Genomic DNA, 16338 nt, shown 5'->3' on the forward strand with positions numbered 1-16338 from the left:
GGGGACTAACTTTCTACAGCTTTGACCATAATAAAAAAGGTTTGGCTGAGTAAATGCTTTCACTCCAGAGCCCCACAGTGTGGGATATGATCACCTCATTGCCCATACAGGAAGAAGTTATCTCAATGAATAATTTATACACTGCTGGGATATTTCAGGGTAAACCCATTATTGAAGGGAGAAGAGCCATGGCTTCACAGAATTTCTACAGAATTGACAGTGACTATCCAAAAGATAGGTGCTCCCAGAGCTCTGTAGACTGAGTTCCAGAGCTCTGTAGATGGAGTTCCCACCAGATCATACTCCTGTAGATTTGTCTATGAATCTGTCAGCTGTACTTTCACTGAATAGTCTTGTGACCTTGTGACAAGACTCTTAGCCCCCAACATCTGTGTCTTGGAGAATGGGACAGTCTTTCTCATGTACAGCCTATTTGTGTGCAATGAATCTAACCACCGTCATTTACTACAAGAACTTGAAAAAGTAACCTGTGTTTCAGAAAAAAAAAAAAAAAAACTTCATGTGGGAGCCAGAACGAGTACTGCTCTGATTAATACACCATAAAAGACCTGATTAACAGTGCCCCCATACAGCAAAAAAACAGTTTGGAGAGAAAAAACTATGCCCATATTCCCAAATATTGTTTATAAATGTTCTTTTACATTTAAAGGGGGATATGATATAGAGATGAATAATTTGCATTGGTATAAATCTTGATTTATATGTAATTTTACTATGTTAAAGTTAAAGCCTTCCTTTTGTTTAAACAGAAAAGGGGAAATGGTGTAGGAGGTTCTTCTGCTCATGTGTTGCTTTCATTGGCTGATGAATAAAGAAACTGCTTTGGGCCTGATAGGGCAGAACTTAGATAGGCAGAGTAGACAGAACTGAATTCTGGGAAGAAGGGCAAAGTGGCAGACGCCATGGATCTACTGCTTAAGACAGATGCTGGTTAGAATCTTGCCAGTAAGCCACAGTCAAGTGGCAATATACAGATTAATAGAAATAGGTTAAATTAAGATGTAAGAATTAACCAGTAAAAAACTAGAACTAACGGGCCAAGCAATAATTTAATAAATACAGTTTCTGTGTGGTTATTTTGGGTGTAAGCTAGTCAGGCAGCCTGGACGGAACAAAGGGCCCCCCCTCCACGCAACAAATGTTTCTTAAAAGAGACTCAGACGAGAGACAGGTGTGACAGGGCATCCAAATTAATGACTAATAAACAAAGGTTCAGGGTGCTGCTGGGTCAGTAGAGCACTCACCTAGGATGCACAAAGTCCCAAATTCAATCCCCAACTGGGCATAAATCAGGGCTGGTGATACACGCCTGTAAGCCCAGCCCTGGGAGGCTGGAGCAAGAGGATTGAGAAAGAAGTTCAGGGTCAACCTTGACTATGTAGCAAGTTCAACCTGGGATACCTGAGACCCTGCCACCAAATGGGGGCTGGAGAGATGACTTAGTTGGCAAAGTACTTGTGGCACAACTGTGAGGCCCTGAATTTCATCCCCAGCACCCACATAAAAGTGAGACACACATGGAACCAAAACACTAAGGAGACCTGGTCAGGAGGATTTCTGAGGCTCACTGGCCAGCCACTCTAAATGGCCAGGTAAACTCTGGGTTCAGGGAGACACCCTGTATCAAAAAATACAATGAAGAAGGCTAAAGGCACTGGTCAACCTCTAGCCTCTGTTCATAGGCACACAAGCATGCATGCATGCACACACATACACATACATACAAACACATATGCACACACATGCATGCACACACGCACACATGTACATACACACATGCATGCGCACACACATGCACACACACGCACATGCACACATAAACACAGACATACCATTGACAAGAAAATAAGTAAATAAAATGGGGTCTGAGCCAGGTTCTGTGAATTCAGTTTGAGTCTCTGAATTCATTGACAACTGCACCAACAAAGAATGGTTAGGTTCCCTCAACTGAGACATCTTCTGTCCCTGGGCACCAGGACTCATGGGCACTGTCTCCAACAAAGACCCCTTGAAAACCTGAAACTCCAGGCTGAGAGGCGGAGTCCATGCCCAGGGATAATGGAAACATCAGGGAAGGTCTGAGAGCCAGGAGGGTGTGGGACCATGCAGATGACCGTGTAGACAGACTGCAGAGAGAGAAGGCAGTGAGGGGTATGGTAACAAACCAGTAAAAGGTTAGATTGTGAGCTGAAGCCAGTCTGAGGGAAGAAATGTGGGACCTGGCAGAGGCAGAGGCCACCAGGAAAGGGCTGGGTGGGTGAACTACAGAGAAGAGATATGAGTGAACGGAAGAAGAAATAAAATGGCGGAGGATGTGGCTGCCCTAGGGATGGCGGAGGAGAAAGTTTATTGTAACTATGAGGGAGAACATATCCATCCAGAGGGGGCACAACCAGTAGGACCAAACTGGGTCATGTGAGAAAGAGGCGGAGCCACGAACAAAGAGGCCAGGAAGCCAGGAGGTCAAAAGACCTAAAGGCCAAATGGCCATGGGGTCAAAAATGAGCTGGTAGCCAAAATGGCCGAGATTATAAAAGGAAGAGCAGTTGGGGGAAGGGAAAGTCCATCCCAGTCTCTGGGCTGGAGGAGTTTAGGGTAGGGACTGGTACCAGCCACGAGGATCCTGTAACAGCAGGGACTGAGAGATGCTGGGGGAACCTGGCAGCCAACATCAGTTATGATGTGTTAGGTACCTCAGTTAGCATGGGTCCTGGGTTTGAGACCTAACAGTACGGACAGAGAGTTTCAGGGTCCTGGAGACATTGTGGGAGGGGGTACCAGGAAGCAGGCGGCTGCAGGAGGCTGTAAGTTAGGGCCATGGTTGCTTATCAAAGAAAATCTCCTCGAGAGATGAACAGGAAAGAAAGGATGGGAAGCAGAGAAAAGAGGGAGACAAATGGAAGAGTGAGAAGGGGCAGGGGAGGGAGAGGAAGATGAGGAAGAGATGGAGGTGAAAAGGGGAGGAGAAAGAGGAGGCATCCGAGGGAGCCAGGAAGAAGAACGCACCCAGCCTGATCCCCAAGGTCTTCTGGGTCAGCCAAGACACCCAAGAGGATGGTTGCAACCAGCCTGAGGCAGGAAGGACACGCAGATGAAGTCACTGCTAGGAGGCAGGCAGGCAGACACATTCCCAAAGCCCACGCCCCAGACTGCACTTGGCAGGGTGTGAGAGTGCCTAGGTTGTCCCTCTGTGCGCCTTAGAGCCAAGGTCAGCACCTGCCTGGGCATGCTCACAGTAGCATGTATCATGGCGGGAAGTTTAGTTCAAGTCGCTGCCCCCTCAAAGAGCTCCCTCACCCACCCTCACAGCCCTGCCCCACACCCCACCACCAGGGTAGGGTGCTCCAAGACCAGAGGTTGCTAGAGGCTGGGAATAGGAACACTTGGCTTTCCGTATATCCTTTGCCCCCATCTGAGCTTCACTCTATTAAGGAGAGAAGCCCAGGAGCCAGCGCCCGGGATGACAAGGACACGATGGTCTGCGCACAGCACTGGGCGGCAGCCCAAGTCCCACGGAAACCCCAGCTCATCTCTAAGTGACGTAGACACGTGGATACAGGGAACTTCTAGACTAGTTTAGCCGTGGGGGGCCAGGGTGTCTGCAGGTCTAGGACGGGACTTAAACTGGGGGATTCAAAGCTCCAGGACTCCAGAGTGTCTGGAGGCCTGTGATTCTGGACAGTTTTAAGACCTTAGGTTCCAGGGTTTCTGAGAACATGGGTAGACAAAATGTCCTAGAATCTGAAAGTCGACTTCTGAAGATCTCTCTGTTCAGTAGCTCCAGAGGCTGAGCTAGCCACGCAGGTTTGTCCCATAAAGTCAACAGCTTCCCAGACCTAGGGAGGGACAGAACTTGTAACTGATGCCGTGCTTGGCTGTGTGACCTCAGCACTGTCCCTCCTGCTTGAGGGACCTTCTCATTATCGAGGTTCTAGGCTATTGCTCAAGGCCCTCTGGGGATCTGAGACACCAGGAGCCAGCCACAGATTCCAGAAGCGTTGGATCATCTCTGTGATGGTTCCAGTCTACAGCTGCAGAATTCAGAGTCAAGATTAACGCCTGGGAACCCAGAACTGAGACACAGAGCCTTGATGAGCACTAAGCACTGAGTCCATGCTCCACAGCCAACACTGTAGCAATCCAGAACTGGAAGCCAGGCTGTCCCCAGGCCAGATGTCTTGTTTGGATTTTACCCTCCCTCAGGCTAGATAGCCCAGGCTACTTCAAACCTCCACCTTCCTGTCTCCACTTCCTAAGTGCTTGGATTGTAATCAACAGCCTTATGACAGTAGGCCTGGCTCTGAGCAGGCTCTGTTGTTTCTTTGTTTTGTTTCTGCTGCTGTTATTGTTTGAGGCAAGTCTTGGGTATCCCAGGTGAGCCTCAAGATCACTGTGTGGGCAAACAAATCCTGAACTCCTGATCCTCCGACCTCAGGCCCACAAGGGCTGGGGTTGCAGGCATGTGCTATCATACCTGGTTTATGTGGCAGTAGGGACAGAATCAAGGGCCAGAGGAGGAAGAGATGACACCAGAAGAGGGAAACTATGCAGAACAGAAGCCTAAGCCTCAGACGTTAGTCACAGCTCTGAGCCCAGGACACAGATGACTCCAGGCACGGGACCTCAGACTTCAAAGTACACTCTCTAGGGTGGGGACACAGCTCAGTGAACAAAGTTCTTGTCACACAAGCCTGAGGACCTGAGTTTAATCCACAGAACCTGCGTGAGAATCCAGCTTGAGCTTGTGCTCCACGGGGAGACAGGAATGGTGGGTCTCTGGAGCTGGCTGCCACACCAGCCTCGGTCTACCAGGGAGCTCCAAGTCCAACTGAGAGAATCTGCTCAAAAAACAAGGTAGAGGGGCTGCAGAGACAGCTCAGCAGTTGAGAACCTAGTCTGCTCCCACAGAACTTAAGCGTGGTTCCCAGCACCCATGTCAGGTAGCAACCCACACGACCTCCTGTAACTCTCGCTTCTGGGAACCTACGGCCTCTGACCTCCATGGGCTATGATGTGTTGAGCACCTCAGCTAGCATGTGTGCACTGCACTGGTACACGAGCTCACACGTGCATCCATACACAAAATAAAAGCAACAAGGTAAACTTAGAAAGACACAGTTGATACATGGTGCACATGTGTGCAAATTTAATATGTTTTAATGAATAAAAATATAAGATTAATTTTCACACTGTACACTTCAGGGCATGACAACTGAATTCGAGACCGCTTCAGTCCATAAGCTAACATAAATCCAGACCCAAGCTCCAGCGCAGCATGGTGGCACACACCTATCATCCCAGCCTTTGGGAGACTGAGGCTGATAGATCTCAAGCCCAAACTCAGATCAGCCTGAGCTGCTTGGCAAGACCTGTGTTAGACAACAAAACAGAATCCAAGTTCAAAACTCTCTCCCAGACCCCAGAAGCATGGCTTTCACAACTCCACTCCAGATCCCAGCTCCACATTCCACTGTCTTCCAGGTTTTGGCACTTGCCCTCCTGCCCCTTCCCTTGAGGGAGCTGCCCCTGGATGGAATCCTCCTTACAGACTCGGACAATGACTTCAGACTAATAAATGCTCATTAGACCAACCTAGTCTGGCATTGCACCTTCCACCAGGGCGTCCAGCCTGTAAACCTCACCTTCCACTGCCTCTCACTCCACTCTACCCAACCCCACCCAGACCCAGGCTGGGCCAGGAGCTTATAAATGCAGGCTTTCAGATGTCTGGTCCCCTTCTGGCATCCTAGCTGCTTCGGATGTCACTGGAGGACCTGGAGGGGGTGAGATCTTTGAAGAAAGAGCTTGGAAGAGGGTGGGGGTGGAGAAGGGACCCTGAACGTGAGTGGGGGTGGAGAGGGGACCCTGAAAGTGAGTGAGGGTGGAGAGGGGACCCTGAAAGTGCCTTGGTCTCTGGGAGGCACAGACAACCCTGAAGGACCAGTTGTCAAGGGCATTGGGTCTTCTGTGTCCTTTTCCTGTAGCTTCAAGTTGAATCTGAACCAAGAAAATGTCTCAAAGCTTCTAGAGAGAGAGCCTGGAATGAAGGGGGATAGGGGGTGGAGGGACTTGAGAGGACGTCCCTAGAAACACTTGTCATAGAGCCAAGGACATGGTCAGCAGTTACCATAGGTCAAGTCAGTTCAGAACAACTTCCCTGAGGTGTCCCCAGTGCTAGGTCCCAGACTGAGCAGAGCTGGGGACAGGAGGGTCTGACCTGAACTCCATCTTCCTCTTAGATGAGGAGTGGGAGCAGCCGGGTCCCAGTATCTGCAGTCAGTGCTACCATGCAGGGGCAAGATGGATGCCACAGGATCTTAATGACATCCCCTCTGGATTACAGTGTCTTAGAAGAGTCAGGCTGAGCTGAAAAAGTAAACAGCAACATACAAGATGAGAAAGACTTTAATTCACTCCCCCAAGCTCCTGGAGGTCTCTCCAGATCCTAACACTTGGTGGTACCTAGGAATCCAGGGTCAGTGAGTGGGGTCTGCTCCAAATGAGTTCTCAGTCTGATAAGGAGACACCACAGAGAGTCAGGGGAAGGGTTATTCAAGGTTGAAGGTGGATATGCTGAGCAGAGCCAGGGTGAAAACTACAGGACCAAAGTCCAGCACTGCCTGAGCCTAGGAAGGGTCCCCAAAACCCAGCCTGGCAGGCTGGAAGAGGAGCAGACATTTCGGTCCCTCAAAGGACTGCTGAGGATATGGGACTTTATTTGGGGGCTATCAGAAGTCCGTGGGAGTCTGTGAACAGGAGAGAACAGCCCTCAGATCTGGTGTAGAAAAATCCTGTCAGGCTAGGAGTGCTAGTGAATTCCTGTCATTCATCTCTTGAGAGGCTAAGGTGTGAGAATGGAGAATTCAAGACTAGCCTGCGAAACTTAGCGAAACCCTGTCTCCGAATGAATAGTAAAAGAAGAGGTGGGTATGTGGCTTAGTGGTGTGCATTCCTAGAATTCACCAGTGAGGATCAAGGGGCATGGCTTGGTGCAGGTAGCCTGCATAGGTCAGGCCTTGGAACCCCAGAGGAAAGAAAGAAAGAAGGGAAGAGTGGAGGGAAGGAGGAAGGGAGCTTAGCTCTCTAGAGCTTTGTGTACAGGGTACGGCACAGACTACAGGCGTACTAGACTTAAGGGGACCCGAGAGTTCCCATGGGAACCCGGATAGAGTACTGATCTGGAGCCATGGGGATGAGAGAGCCAGGGGTTATTGGATAATGCTGGGGTCTTCAATGCTGAAAGGAACAGAGGACCCCACCGAGATAGGCACCAGGAAGGAGCACGGGTGGACGCTGGGGGAGATGGGATACAGGGAAGAGCATAGGTGGACATGCTGCAGGAGATGAAACGCAGGAAAGAGCACGGGTAAATGTTGCAGGAGATGGGAGGCAGGGAAGAGCACGGGTGGATGCTGCAGGAGATGGGGGACAGGGAGGTAAAGTAGTTTCTTAGGCTAGCATAGTGCCATATATCTGTCATCTTGACAGTCGGGAGGCTGAAGCTGGAGGACCATGAGTTTGAGGCCAGCCTAGGATATATAGGAAGACACTATCACAAAAGACAGAGAAAAGTATGTCACACACAGGGAGGCATTTCTCTCTGCAGGAATAGTGATGGGGACAGATGGATCCAGCCTTACCCCAGTTTTTGTCGTCCTCCCTGCCACCAGGTCTCCAAGCCCAGGACCCTCCTCCACAATGTGGTTTCTCCTTGCTTTCGTCTTGCTCGTGTCTGCAGGTGAGGGACACCAGAGTTGGTGCTGGTCTGATGAAATGGGGGTGCCCCCTTCCCCAGAGTTTCTGCAACCTAGGACCTGCTAGTCCATACTTTACCCAGAGACACCCCACCTGAGTCACCTGCCAAATGTCCCCGAATGAGTCATCAGAAGGTCTGGAGGTGCTGAGCCACCTGAATCCTTGTACCTGAGTTCCAAGACATTCCTTATTGCTGTGTAGCCTTGGGGAAACTGTCTTACTTCTGTGGGGCTCGAGTACTTTCGACCTGTGACGGTCACCATGAAGTCCTAACTACATCACGTAGGACAAACAATCAGGCTGGTTAAGACATGAAGAGGATCTAGATTTGAATCCTGTGGATACCAGTTCCCCAACTCTGCAACCCTGGTTTCCCACCCATAGGATGGAGGCAACTGTCCTCTATAAAAACTCAGTGTAAGGTTCCATGAGGTGTGAGCATGACGGGACAATTTGGACACTCCAGGCAGGGCACAGAGCATTCGCACATAATGACCACGTAAGGCAGAGGGCATGCCGAAATGGCCCCGTGGATAAAGTGCTTTCTGTGGAATCATGAGGATCTGAGTTAAGATCCCCAGTACCCACATGAAAAACCAGGAGTATGCCTATAAAATCCCAGAGCTGTGAGTGGAGATGGGGATCCATGGGCTGGCTACCATCCAGTCCCACCAATCTGTAAACTCTACATTCAGTGAGAAAATCCATCCCCCAGATGAGCTCGGGTCTGGTGAGCTGGCACCCATGGGAATGCTGTCAAGTCTGAGAGCTGAGCTTGAGACCCACACAGTGGAAGGAAAGAACCACTACTGCCTTCACTTACCAGGGAGCAGGTTGGAAGCAGGGGTGGCCACCAAACCAAGGTCACCCTGGGTGACAGGCCAACCCCAGACCAACCTCTACTACATCTTGTGGAAATTTTCTGTGTAACCTGATGCTTCCTGCCCTGGAGAAATTGGAAGGGGTGTCCATTAACAATCCTCCTGCTCCCCACATGACCTCTGCCCAGGGCTCTCAGCCCTGCCCCGTGGCAGGCAAGTCTCCCCTTGGGCTCTCCCTGTGCTCTGCCCCTGCTGTCCTCCTCCAGCTGGGACTGGCCGGGAGCAGCCCGATGCCCAGCTGCTCAGCCAGTGCTGTCCTCCTCAAGGCCACCTCACCCTTCCTCTGCTAAGCCCCTCTCCTGCCACATCCGCATTCCCACAGCCTCCCAGGCCCTTTGGCCCTGTTCCTGACCTTGGAGGACAGAGGGTGAAGTGTGGACATTTGGCTTGGTTGTAACACAGCCAAGAGTTGGGTGTCTGTCATGGTCTTGACCTTGGAGGAGTGGGGCGGCCACGTGGCTCAGCATAAGGAACTGTAGCTTCAAATGTCTCAAATTATGTCATTATATGTGGTGCCGTTCTCTCTCTCTCTCTCTCTCTCTCTCTCTCTCTCTCTCTCTCTCTATCTTTCTGTGTGTGTGTGTGTCTGTCTCTCTCTCTGTCTTTCTGTCTCTGTCTCTGTCTCTCTGTCTCTGTCTGTCTGTCTCTCTGTCTCTCTCTGTCTCTCTCTCTCTCTCTCTCTCTCTCTCTCTCTCTCTCTCTCTCTCGTGTGTGTGTGTATGTGTGTGCATGTGTGTCTTGCCATTCAGAAGCATGAGCCGGGTCTCCCCTTGTGAACTTCAGAGACTGACCTTAGACACCAGTGATCCCGTCTCCTCTGTCTCTCCTGCTTTGACCATGAAATCTCAGTGCTACATCTGGTGGCTTCTGAATGTGGTCTAGGTTGGTGGGGCCTGTCCATGTCTGAGTAATGACCCTGCAGGTGGGTCTCTGAGTTCTACAGAATGACTTGTAGGTATGAACATCTTTACACTGTGAGCCCCTGATTGTGGATACCAGAGGTCAATATCGGCTCATTCCTCAGGCATGGGCCACCTTGTTTTATTTTATGATTTTACATGGAGGAGTGTTTTGTCTGCATTCATTTATGTGCACCTTGTGCGTGCCTGGTGCCTGATCAAAAGGGGCCATCAAATCTCCTGGAACTAGAGTCGTGAAAGCCGTGGAAATTAAATGGAAATTAAAACTGGGTCCTCTGGAAGAGTAGTCAGTGCTCTTAACTAGTGAATCTCTCCAGTCCCACTTTAATTCTTTAACACAGAACTTTTCAAATGCTGTTAGGCCGTGCTGGCTGACCGGAGAGCTCCAGGGATCCCACTGACTCCAGGCACTGGAGTGACAAGCATGCCCCACCGTGCCTGACTTTTTACCTGGATCCTATGGACTGAGAGTGGGCCTTCTCTCTCACAAGGCCAGGACTTACCAGCTGAGTCGTGTTTCCAGCCTTTACATCGTGGTTTTGATGTTGGCTGTTGTAACTAGGTCTGGCATATGTCTGCCATACTTTGGCCATACCTGTGTCAGGAACCTGAACAGCCACATGGACATCCCCCAAAATAAATGGGTGTCCTTTGTTTAAAGTAACAAATGCGCATGACTATAATCCCAGGACCTGAAAGACTTAATTAAGAGAGAGTGCTGCCATGTGTTCAGACCACCATGGTTACAATGTAAGTTTCAAGCCAGGCTATGCAACAGAGTGAGACCCTGCCTTAAAACACACAGGTACAAGCACACACATACATGGGCACCCACAAAGGCACCCATAGGCCCCTCTTATCTTCATGGAAAACAAGCACCAAGAGATCAACGTCTGACTGGGAAGACAGCTCGGTCCGTGAGCTACTTGCTATGCAAGTGTGGCGACCTGAGCTTGAGCCTCAGAACCTGTGTCACAAGCCATGTATGTAAGGCAGCACTGGGTGAGGGAAGACACAGTGGGTTCCTGAGGCTCGCTGGCCAGCCAGCCTAGCAAAGTCAGAGAGCCCCAGGTTCAGTGAAAATAATCCAGTCTCGTAATCAAGGTGTGCATGCCTGAGGAATGGCACTGGAGATTGTTCTCTGGTCTACACGCACATGTGTGCGCCTATGCATACATGGACATGCAAACACAGGAGTCAACGCCTCATGGCAAGTACAGACAGCAACTGTCAAAACCAGATGCACAGCTTCAAGATGTGTGTGTCTGTGCGTGTGTGTGTTTGTAATATGCATGTATACTCTCACCTGTGCAGTGTGAGGAGATGTGTGTGTATGTGTGTGTGTGTTGTGTGTGTGTGTGTGTGTAATATGCATGTATACTCACCTGTGCAATGTGTGGAGAAGCAGAGGTTAACACTGAGTGTCTTTCTCCATCCCTTCTCCTTACGTATTTCTTTTTGCTTTAGTTATTTTCTTTACGTGTGTGTGTGTGTGTGTGTGTGTGTGTGTGTGTGTGTGTATGAGAGAGAGAGAGAGAGAGAGAGAGAGAGAGAGAGAGAGAAGGTGTCCCCAGAAGCCAGAAGAAAGTCTCCCGGAACTGGAGTTGTAGGCAGTTGTGGGCATCCATGTTGGTGCTAGAATTTGAACTTAGGTTCTCTGCAAAAGCAGCATGAGCTCTTCACTACTGAGCCAACTCTATAGCCCTCCATCTTTTCTCTTCTTTGTGTCTCACAGATCTCACCCTTACACTAGCTAGTCAGCAAGCCCTGGGACCAGCCTGTCTCCCCTGCCCAACTCCAGCACTGGGGCTGCTGGAATGGCTACCACACCTGGCTTTTATGTGGTGTTGAGTATCCAAACTCGGGTCCTCATGCAGCAAGCACTTTACCCAGGGAGCCACCTCCAGCCCTAAGCAGGAATTTCTTTTTTTTTTTCTTTTTTCCTTTTTTTATTTTCTGAGACAGGGTTTCTGTGTGTTTCCGTGGCTGTCCTGGAACTCACTCTGTAGACCAGGGTGGTCTCGAACTCAACGATCTGCCTGCTTCTGCCTCTGGAGTGCTGGGATTAAAGGAGGGATTTCCTTTTTTTTTTTTAAGATTCTCTTTTTTTAAAAAAAAAAAAAAAAGTATTTATTTATTTATTATTCTGTCTGCGTGTATGCCTAAAGGCCAGAAGAGGGCAGCAGACCTCATTACAGATGGTTGTGAGCCACCATGTGGTTGCTGGGAATTGAACTCAAGACCTTTGGAAGAGCAGGCAATGCTCTTAACCGCTGAGCCATCTCTCCAGACCCAAAGAGGGATTTCTTAACGAACAAAAGGAGGAGGGTCTGGGTGAAGCAGGAAGTGAAGATAGCGAGAGTTGCAGGTAGGGATGCTGCAAAGGAGGGGCTCATGCAGAGATCTTCTGTGTCTCTCCACAGCTCAGGACGGTGACAAGGTACTAGAGGGCGAGGAGTGTGTGCCCCATTCACAGCCATGGCAAGTGGCCCTCTTCGAGCGTGGCCGTTTCAATTGTGGTGCCTTCCTCATCTCCCCACACTGGGTGTTGACTGCTGCCCACTGCCAAACCCGGTACAAAGGCAGGGTATGGCGGGTCCTGTGGGTGCCTATGACCTGAAGCTTCTAGGTTTGGGGTACAAAGGCAGGGTATGGCGGGTCCTGTGGGTGCCTATGACCTGAAGCTTCTAGGTTTAGAGTACAAAGGCAGGGTATGGCGGGTCCTGTGGGTGGCTATGACCTGAAGCTTTTAGGTTTGGGGTACAAAGGCAGGGTATGGCGGGTCCTGTGGGTGGCTATGACCTGAAGCTTCTAGGTTTGGGGTATATGGACTGCTGGGCTTGGGTGGGGAAGTAACCTAAGTTCTTGGTTCTTAAGGGATGGGGAACCTCGAGGCGAAGGCCCTGGTGGGAAGGGGTATGGATTCTACCCCTCTAAAGGGCAAAGAGAAGGCTGCAGAGGTCCCATCTTTGGGGCCCTTGATGGGAGAGAGGTCAAGCGGGTGGGAATTTTCTATTCTGAAGAAGGAAGGGGAAGATCTGGCACTGAGTTGTGCGTGTGTGCCTGACTTGGGACTCCTGCTTAGTTTGTCTGGTTTTTGTTTTTGTTTTGTTTTGTTTTGTTTGAGAGAGAAGAAAGTCCCACTGCGTAGCCCAGGTTGATCTAGAACTCACTGTGTAGACCAAGCTGGTCCAAAACTTACAAAAATGTTCCTTCCTCTTCCTCCCAAGTGTTAGGGTTAAAGGCATGCACCCTGAAACTTGTGGGTTCTTGAGGGGTCATGGCTGGAACCATTTTGGCTTCCAAAACTCGAGAAAAGGAAAAGAGATTGTTGAGGATTTTCAACGGGTCAGATAATCGCAGGTTGTCAACTCTTTGACCCCTTTGTCTACTCCTTTCCGGTAACTGCTGGCCCACCCAGCTTCATCAGAGTCCGGCTGGGCGAGCACAACCTTCGCAAGCGCGATGGCCCAGAGCAAGTGCGGTCCGTCGCTCGAATCATCCCACATCCGGGCTATGAGGCTCGCACCCATCGGCATGACATTATGTTGCTGCGACTTCTCCAGCCTGCCCGGCTATCACGGCAGGTGCGTCCTGTGCCTCTGCCCACACGTTGCCCATTTCCCGGCGAGGACTGTGTGGTGTCAGGCTGGGGCCTATTGTCAGACAACAAGCCTGGAACCACAGGGAGTCACAAGCCACAAGGTGCGTGGAAGAATGGGGCTGGATCTAGGAATCCCAGCAACACTGTCCTCCAGGGTTCTTGGGTGGAGGCTCAGGGACCAAAGGAGAGATTAAACTCAAAGCCACCTGTCCTTCTCAGTGAGACTCCCGGATACGTTGCATTGTGCCAACATCAGTATTATCTCCGAGGCATCTTGCAACAAGGACTACCCAGGTCGAGTGTTGCCCACCATGGTGTGTGCTGGTGTCGAGGGCGGTGGCACGGACTCCTGTGAGGTCAGAACCAAGTGGGGTAAAGATGCACAGGGGTAGAGGAGGGGGGTGGAAAGATGGGGAGAAGAAGGGGAGGTAGGAAGTATCCTAGTTTGCTTTCCTGTTACCATAGCAAAATACTCTGACCAAAAGCAACCTGGGAAGGAAAGAGTTTCTTTAGCTTACAAACTCACAGTCCATCACTGAGGGAAGGCAGGGCAGCAATCAGATGTGAAGCTAAAGCAGAATCCATGGAAGGATGCTGCTTACTGGCTTGATCACTGGCTCTTGTTCAGCTGGCTTTCTTCTTCTTCTTCTTCTTCTTCTTCTTCTTCTTCTTCTTCTTCTTCTTCTTCCTCCTCCTCCTCCTCCTCCTCCTCCTCCTCCTCCTCCTCCTCCTCCTCCTCCTCCTCCTCCTCCTCCTCCTCCTCCTCCTCTTCTTCTTCTTCTTCTTCTTCTTCTTCTTCTTCTTCTTCTTCTTCTTCTTCTTCTTCTTCTGTTGTTGTATGTCTGTGCACCACATAGTGTAGTGCACATGGAAACCAGAAGGGTGCCTTGGGATAGAAATTACAAACAGGGGGCTGGATAGATGGCTCAGTGGTTAAGAGCACTGCCTGCTCTTCCTAAGGTCCTGAGTTCAATTCCCAGCAACCACATGGTGGCTCACAACCATCTGTAATGAGGTCTGGTGCCCTCTTCTGGCCTGCAGACATAGAGACAGAATATTGTATACATAATAAATAAATATTTTCAAAAAAAAAAAAAGAAATTACAAACAGTTGTGAACTGCCTTGTGGATGCTGGGTCCTATGCAAGAGCAGTCAGTGATCTTAATTGCTGAGCCATGGCCTACAGCCAAGTCCCGTTTGCCTAGGGGATGGTGCCACTCACAGTGAGCTGGATCCTCCTACATTGACCAACAATGAAGACAACTTCCTACAGATGTGCTCAACATGGCACCCTCTCAGTTGAGACCCCTCAGATGATCCTAGACTGTGTCAAATTGGCAGCTGAAGCTGATTAAGACAGAATAAGACAAGCAGGATTGCTTTAATTTTCTTTGCCTTGGACCAGAGACAATGCTTAGTTTAGGTATGGGATGGAGTTCCAGGAGCAGTTAGAATCATGGTGAGACTGGAAAGGGGGTTAGACATGTGGACATGGGGAGGAGTAGATGGTTTGGGGAAGCACAGAACGGATCTAAGAAGGGAAGTGAATTTGTTTTGACTCAGGATGGGAAGTATATTGGGGTTGGCATGGGATGGTGTGAGTTCAGGGGAGGGGTGAGAAAAGTGCAAAGATTGGGATTGGATTGAGTTTGGTGAGCACAGGTTCAGTTTGATTTTGAATGGGGAAGATGTATGGAGTGGATGGAATCTAACTTGAGCTTAGTGCCATCCATGGGGCTGGATAGTGCAAAACAGAGCTGGGGGCAGGGGTTGGCTCTCTTGGGTTGTGTTGAGTCAGAGTAGGCTTGGATGGGTTTGGGGTAATGTTGGAGTTTCCTAGGGTGAGGTTGGTTTGGGGCTTCATTGAGATGGGTAACAGTGGTTAGTGGGAATAAGGTTGACAGTGGTGGGGAGTGACTCTGTTGGTAATCTAGCATGCACAAAGCTTCGGCTCCAGCTGCAGCACCGTGTGCACCATGCATGGCCGTGCACACCTGTAACCCAAGCACTTGCGAAGTTGATGTGTTCATCCTCTCACTACATGGATGAAATACTGAGGAAAGCCTTCCTATGCCCCCACAGGGCGATTCCGGAGGACCTCTGGTCTGCAGGGGTGCCCTGCAGGGCATCGTGTCCTGGGGTGACGTCCCCTGTGATACTACCACCAAGCCTGGCGTCTACACCAAAGTCTGCAGCTACTTGGAGTGGATCCGGGAAAACATGAAAAGGAACTGACTCGTTGGGACCACCCACTAGGTCCTCACTGACCGACTGCCTAGGACCCTCACCAAGAATGCCATAGCTGGCCAGCCGCCCCATTCCTACCTGAGACAGAGCTGAGCCCCTCCATACACTGACATACACAGTTAGCCAGGGCCTCCCCCTCCCCCGAGGTCACCTGCTTAACACCAAGAAAACAGTGTTTTCCCAGCACTAGGGAGGCAGAGGCAGGTGGATCTCTAAGTCCAAGGCCAGCCTGGTCTACAGAGTGACTATACACAGAAACCCTGTCTCAAAAAAATAGTGTTGATTCAACCTTCCCTTTCGGATGTGACTTTCTCTCTTTACAGTATGATGGGAAATGGGTGGGGGGCTAGGATACAAAGTCTACAGTTCCATGGCACCCAGAGTCCCTTTCCCTAGGTGACAGAACAACACTTCAGGTATGACTTTACTCATTTGGACCAGATGTGGGATGTTGATTGGATCAGGGGCCTGACCTCACTCATTCTTGGTTTTACCATCTGTGAAATGGGTCACCATAACACTTGTCTCCTAGGGTGTCTGTGAAGATTAAATGAATCATTCATCTTAAGAGATCAGAGCAGTGTCTGCCACTCTGTCCACACTCTTGAACTGCACATTCCAGTGAGAAGACCCAACACACTAGATTTCCAAGAGCTTTTGGTTAGTTAGTTCTAGGCTTTCTGGTGGTCAAGGCAACAAGACCAGCACTCCCTCTCCCTCGGCCTCGTTGATGGCATACAGTGTAGGCTCGGATACCTTGGCCATGTTGGTGACATACAGTGCAGGCTTGGATACTGTGAGCTGCCTTGCTGATCGTATCCAGGTCTCAAGTTTGAAACTTATGACTTTACCATCAAGGCTATGGGAGTCCAGTTTCTGATTCAGAGACCCCAAAATGTTATTATTGGG

General features: G+C 50.1%; 1 protein-coding gene across 1 annotated transcript; it reads left to right on the plus strand.

Annotated features, from left to right (window-relative positions):
- Positions 1-7719: 7719 nt before the first annotated feature.
- On the plus strand, positions 7720-15417 carry Klk15 (kallikrein related peptidase 15). Its single transcript, XM_038313917.1, has 5 exons — positions 7720-7759; positions 12001-12151; positions 12999-13282; positions 13401-13537; positions 15265-15417. Exons 1-5 carry the CDS (start codon positions 7720-7722, stop codon positions 15415-15417), a joined length of 765 nt encoding a protein of 254 aa, XP_038169845.1.
- Positions 15418-16338: the final 921 nt, after the last annotated feature.

Source organism: Arvicola amphibius, chromosome 12 (genome assembly GCF_903992535.2).
Source record: "Arvicola amphibius chromosome 12, mArvAmp1.2, whole genome shotgun sequence".
NCBI classification, from domain to species: Eukaryota; Metazoa; Chordata; class Mammalia; order Rodentia; family Cricetidae; genus Arvicola; species Arvicola amphibius.